This window comes from Lissotriton vulgaris, chromosome 4_1 (assembly GCF_964263255.1).
Source record: "Lissotriton vulgaris chromosome 4_1, aLisVul1.2, whole genome shotgun sequence".
NCBI lineage: Eukaryota > Metazoa > Chordata > Amphibia > Caudata > Salamandridae > Lissotriton > Lissotriton vulgaris.
Window position 1 is genome coordinate 366,293,802 of NC_141691.1, and position 6,705 is coordinate 366,300,506.

Sequence of the window (6,705 nt, forward strand, 5' to 3'; positions counted from 1 at the left end):
CTTACCCATGGTCCTTAGCATATTGCGCCTTGGGTTCCCTTGTCTTGGTCAAATAATCCTCTATCTATTAAGGCATCTTTCCAAAAGCTGTCAAGACAGACAAGATCCTTGCCCTTTCAAAGAAACCTACACTAGACCCGATCTCACCAACTACCAGCTCCTCACTCACCTACCTTCATTTGCAAGACCAACAACAAGCAATGGCATAGCCAATATGTCTCGCCTTTGGGACCTTATGTGTTTATCCACAAATTTTGGCTATGTTGTAGAGCATTGTGGCTGCTGTGCATCATGGTGAAAATTATGATAACAGGTAGCATTTTTGCTACCTTCATACAAACCAAGACAACATTATATACAACTGAACAACCTGATTAAAAAAAGATTTTAACATAAAAAATGTCTTCTAGTTTTTTGGTACTTGCACTGCTGGCAACTTCTTCCTGCCTGTTCTCATGCTTGTTTGTTATAAATGTTTGTGTTATGGGGGATCAGGACATAAATAACGGGGAGTGGAGGTTGCAAAAAAATAATTTAATTAGAACACGAGCAGCGGGCGGATACTAGGGGACTATCAACAGATGCCAGATTACGAGGGCAAACTGAAGTGATGATTAGGTGGTGCGCTGATGCAAAATGGTGGTGGTGAATGATGTTTGGTGTTCAGGTGGTGCCACTATATGGTGTGGATTGGAGGTATGTAGTGGATTTTGGAGTTTAAATATGTTGTTTGGTGTGTAATTATGTGGTGTGTATTAGAAATGTGTGGAATTGAAATGTGTGGAATTGAATTGTGTGGGCTGGATACTGTGGTGTTGAGTGAAATTATGCTTAGTGAAATGGTGTCATGGTGTGGATTGCTTTTATGTTGATTGGTAGTATGTTGAATAGAGTGCATTTATGTGAAGTGTATTTATGTTGCATTGAGTGGAGTGTAATTATGTGGCACTGAGTGGTATGTGCAGTGTATTTATGTTACATTGGGTAGAAAAATATGTGGCATGTAATTATGTGGCACTGAGTGGTATTATTTGGAGTGTATGTTGCATTGAGCGCTGTTTAATTATGTAGCATATAATTATGTGGCACTGAGTGGTATTATTTGGAGTGTATTTATGTTGCATTGAGTAGAGTAATTACATGGTGTGTAATTATGTGGTACTGAGTGGTATGTGGAGTGTATTTATGTTGCAATGAGTAGAGTGTAATTATGTGGCGTGTACTTATGTGGCACTGAGTGGTATTATGTGGAGTGCATTTATGTTGCCTTGAGTAGAGTAATTATATGGCGTGCAATTATGTGGTACTGAGTGGTATGTGGAGTGGATCTATGTTGCATTGAGTAGAGTAATTGTGACCTGTGATTATATGGTACTGAGTGGAATTATTTGGTGTGTATGTTGCATTGAGTGCAGTGTAATTATGTAGCATAATTACGTTACATATAATTATGTGGCACTGAGTGGTTTTATGTGGAGTGTATTTATGTTGCATTGATTAGAGTGTAATTAAGTGGTGTTTAAGTATGTGGAGTGTATTTATGTTGCATTGAGTAGAGTGTAATTGTGACGTGTGATTATATGGTACTGAGTGGTATTAATTTGTGTGTATGTTGCATTGAGTGCAGTGTAATTATGTAGCAATTATATTACATAATTATGTGCACTGAATGGTATTATGTGGAGTGTATTTATGTTGCATTGATTAGAGTGTAATTGCGTAGTGTGTAATTATGTGGTAGTGAGTGGTATGTTGAGTGTATTTATGTTGCATTGAGTCGAGGGTAATTATGTGGCGTGTAATTATGTGGTAGTGAGTGGTATGTGGAGTGTATCCATGTTGCATTGAGTAGAGTGTAATTGTGACGTGTGATTATATGGTACTGAGTGGTATTAATTTGTGTGTATGTTGCATTGAGTGCAGTGTAATTATGTAGCAATTATATTACATAATTATGTGCACTGAATGGTATTATGTGGAGTGTATTTATGTTGCATTGATTAGAGTGTAATTGCGTAGTGTGTAATTATGTGGTAGTGAGTGGTATGTTGAGTGTATTTATGTTGCATTGAGTCGAGGGTAATTATGTGGCTTGTAATTATGTGGTACTGAGTGGTATGTGGGGTGCATTTATGTTGCATTGAGTAGAGTGTAATTATGTGGCGTGTAACTGTCACACTGAGTTGTATTATGTGGACTGTATGTATGTTGCATTGAGTAGAGTGTACTTATGCGGATTGTAATTATGTGGTACTGAGTGGTATGTGGAATGTATTTATGTTGCATTGAGTAAAGTGTAATTGTGATGTGTGATTATGTGGTACTGAGTGGTATTATGTGGAGTGTATTTATATTGCATTGAGTGCACTGTAATTATGCAGCATATAATTATGGGGCAGTGAGTAGTATTATGTGGAGAGTATTTATGTTGCATTCAGTAGAGTGTAAATATGTGGCGTGTAATTATGTGGCAGTGAGGGGTATTATGTTAAGTGTGTTTATGTTGCATTGAGTACAGTAATTATGCAGTGTGCAATTATGTGCTAATGAATGGTATGAGGAGTGTATTTATTTAGCATTGATTAGAGTGTAATTACATTGCACTCAATGCAACATGCACACCAAATAATACCACTCAGTGGCACATAATTACTCTACTGGATGCCATATACACTCCACATAATAGCACTCATTGCCACATAATTACACACCCCATAATTACTCTACTAAATGCAACATAAATTCCACATAATACCACTCACTGCCACATAATGGTATGCTACATAACTACACTGCACTCAGTGCAATATACACACCAAATAATACCACTCAGTGCCACATAATTACCCACCACATAGTTACACTCTACTCAATGCAACATAAATACACTGCACATAATTCCACTCAGTGCCATGTAATAACACCACATAATTATGTAGCATATAATTATGTGGCAGTGAGTGGTATTATGGGAGTGTACGTGGAAGTAGCCATTTTACACATGCTTAAATATAAGGGCAATAAAACATACATTCAGCCAAATCAAACTTTTCCAAATCTGCAGGTTAAACTTACAGCTGGGTCATGACACTGTCTAGGAGCCTCCAGTCATAACAGTTCCTTAATGTTTACTTCATTCTACTTTCAGTTGGAAGCCGCCAGTAGCTGCCACGTTTAGGTTGGTCACCACAAAAATGTTAATTATTTAAGCAGTGATATATTCTCTTAGGAAGCTTTACACTAATTGGGAGACAGCTACGTTACCCCTCTCTCCTTATTGCCTCCAGCTGCTGGTCGTCTGATTATTCTAGAAAGCGGCTAGAAATGCTGCTGGCAGTGCTACAGAAGCTCAAGCAGGTTTCTGCACAGAGCATGCCCACTGAGATTCAGCCGAAGCCTGGCAGAATTACAAATGTGAACAAATGAGGCAGGCCCAGGAGGGTCAGTCACTGGTGATTTGCTTAAGGGTTGTCAGTACTTCATGTTGAGGAGGATGAGAGAGCAAGTGTAAGGAGGGTGAGGGTCAAAGGAAGGAAGATAAATTTACTGTTTTTGCAAGTGGGGGAGGTGTGCTGTGTGCTGGAATTTCGTAAACGCGCATATGCGAAAGTGAAAGCGCTCACGATGGAGAACTGTAACAGGATTCTGGAATGCAGCTGGCACACTGCGCGCCGCTGCTCACTCCCCTCGCTCCCAAGACACATAGGCGAGGGGAGTAAACATTTAAAGAAAAGGCAGGACATACCCACACCTTTGGCCATTTGCGTGCTTTCCTTTGTGAGAGCCAGACGCAATGGCCAATCAAATGTGTAGGTGTAAAGAAATCCACACTGAAATGTTGAAAGGCAGTAGGGAGTGCTTACAAGAAGCCTCCCATAGAGCAGCGCATGCACGCTGCACTAGGCTCGACCTAAAAAGCAGCCTACACTCAATTGTTGGATAATAGCAATGCGACCCACCTACTGCATGACTACCAATCTGCATATCCGATCAAGCTGCAGCACAGACCACTAACTTACATTGTAGAAGACGCCATCCTAACCCCAGATTTAGATTACCTCTACCTCCTGATACTGCCAGTCGAAGATCATGCCTTCAGTCACACCCTGGGATGTTGAATGGGATTTACTGGCAATGTCCTTTACTGGTTCTCCTTTTACCTTCCCAAATGACACCGGTTTGGTAACATGAGCAACCCAGCGCCCAAAAGATCAACATCACAATCTATAACTCAAGGCCATTGCCTCCCAGCCTTTTAAGAACGCACTAAATGCTGCAGCATGACGCCTCAACCAGAGACGGAAGAAATATTGTCAATCCACAACATCTTTAAAACCGGCTTTATCATTTACAAAGCCATCACAACCGAATTCCAGCTTATCTTGCAGATAAACTCACCATCTCTGGTGGCTTTCTGCTCACTCACAACAGGACACAGTGGGACATGAGGCTAAGAAGTGTAAAAAAGAAAGAAGCGCGCGTTTTCCAGCTGCTCCCAGGATCTGGAACAACATCCCTGTATACATCCCACCACTGCTCATATTTAGGAAAGTGTTGAAGAGGCACCTTTTTAAAGAGCACCACACAAAGTAGCAAGCGTACACGTCTGCTCCCAGAACCCAGCTACCTCTCCCTATCATTTACTGAGTGCAAGAGTGCACGTTGTCTTTTGGCTACAATTGTGCTGCACAAATAACATATATACACAAATAGCATTAAGGACAGGGTGGATGGGCTTCCTCTGACCGTTCTTCGTTCTGAGACACTTCCGTATACCAAAGAACTGGCAACGCTTAATAAAACAAGAATGATTCTCACAAGAATATTTCGACTGTAATTAGGACTATTACGCGCCCCCCGCCACCTTTCCTGTACTGTATCGATATGCATACGTGTATGTGAGCAAGACATATTTCACGCAGTCAAAATACCAGGAAAGCGAAAACAACCGAATCCATGCAATGAAGGAAAGTAACAGAGTTCAAAAACGAAGCATGGGGAATCGCTAAAGGATTTCCCAAGAGACGGAGTTCAAGTCGCATGAGATCTCAACGCTCGGTAAGATCTGCAACAGCTACAGTAAACACTTTCGCTGCGCAACCCGAACTTATGACTCGTATTCTTTGCGGCTCCATACACACCTGTGCATCCTTTGGGGTGATCTTGGGAGCCGCCATATTTTCCCGTTCCACCACATCCGGAAACATGGTGCATGTGCTTCCGGGTCAGCCACTGTCGGGGACTAGGAAGGACGGACGAGAAGTTTACAATGGCAGCCGTGCCCTGAGTTGTGTTCTTAACGTGACGTCACGTAGTAACCATAGCGACGGAGAAGGTGCGCTGAAATAAAAAAGGGACACCAATATCTCGAACAAGTACATTTTAGAGGTAATTGTCGTTTCCTTAAAAATGCGTTGTTAATTACCAGCTAAAATCGAGTGTTTTCAACACCTCGGCTAAAATGCCACCCAACGTGTACATTGACACACTTGATGGGAGTCTTGCTTATATAACAAGTAAATCTTCTGCGCAACTGTACCAGCGCAACTTTGGGTATTTGATATGCCATATTTTGCCTGCCACAGTGATGATAGGCATGGCAGGTAAAGTTCGTCCAAATTACCGTCGTTGGTAAGCACTCTGGTATAGAAATAATTATTCAGTGATTGCCACACCATTATAATTGTGAAGGGTTTATGTTTGCATGGTGACTGAAGCATACTTGGCGATTAGCAAGCCATTTTGTGGGAAAATACAGGTTGTAAAGAGAGTAACCCTGTCACAACAGATTTAGTTAAAAAAAAAATACAAAAGCATAGTTATTTTCATTCCTTGGGCGATTGACACAGCACTTTGAAATGATGCATATTATATTTTCATACACAGTATAAGAGTTTGTAAGCACAACACTTTTTTTGTTACGTTTGTTAATAGATTGGGAGTAAGTTGTGGTATTAAAGATGCAAAACCTTTCTGCACCACCATTTTTGCTAAACAGATATGGAGAACCACAAGTACAGTGGTCGACATTTAAACAAGCATTTGCAATGCAATAGGTCTCGCAGTAGGAAAGTGTGAGCTATTGGTATTGTAAATGACAATTTTTTTTAATATGCGTTGGCTTTGAAAATATATAAATTAATAGCATTGTTATTCACAAAGCCAATAGCGTACACTTTCCTAATGCGAGTCCTATCGGCTATGGCAATGCTTGTTGCTAGCAAGCGAGTGCTACAGCAGGACTACAAAAATAAATTGTAAATCAACATGCCCATTTCTCCGAATCCTCAGAACACGCATTCATTCCACAGTGGGGCCCATTACACTGCACACTTACTCTGTTCATTTAAACTTGTATTAAAAGATTTTGTAGTGTTAGCACTCTAGTGTTTGGATCGGGGTGATGACATAGCACGCCGATCCGACATTTTAGGTGAAGCGTGCGAAGGTTTCATTACGGGCGCCGGAGCCGGAGAAGCAAGCGTCTCGGCGCTCTCTGTGGAAGTGCAAGCAGAATTAAAGATCACGCTTGCAACTAAACGTTGGTGGTGTTATCTGTGGGGAAGACCGTATACTTTACAATGGCGACGAGGCTCGGATCGTAAAGAAAAAATGGAAAAAGAAAAAAAAAGGAAGGAAAAAAACGAACTCACTTACAGGCCGAGCGACCGAAGCAGAGACACCCACAGCACGGCGCACGCTGGA

At 41.1% G+C, this 6,705-nt stretch overlaps 1 protein-coding gene across 1 annotated transcript in view; it reads right to left on the reverse strand.

The window, feature by feature from the left end:
• Positions 1 to 5,263, reverse strand: part of TAF9B (TATA-box binding protein associated factor 9b) — a 92,058-nt gene extending 86,795 nt beyond the window's left edge. Inside the window, exon 1 of the mRNA XM_086918743.1 lies at positions 5,142 to 5,263. Within this exon, the coding sequence (XP_086774869.1) occupies positions 5,142 to 5,207 (66 nt within the window). The 5' untranslated portion in view covers positions 5,208 to 5,263. The remainder of the gene's footprint in view (positions 1 to 5,141) is intronic.
• Between the last annotated feature and the right edge of the window lie 1,442 nt (positions 5,264 to 6,705).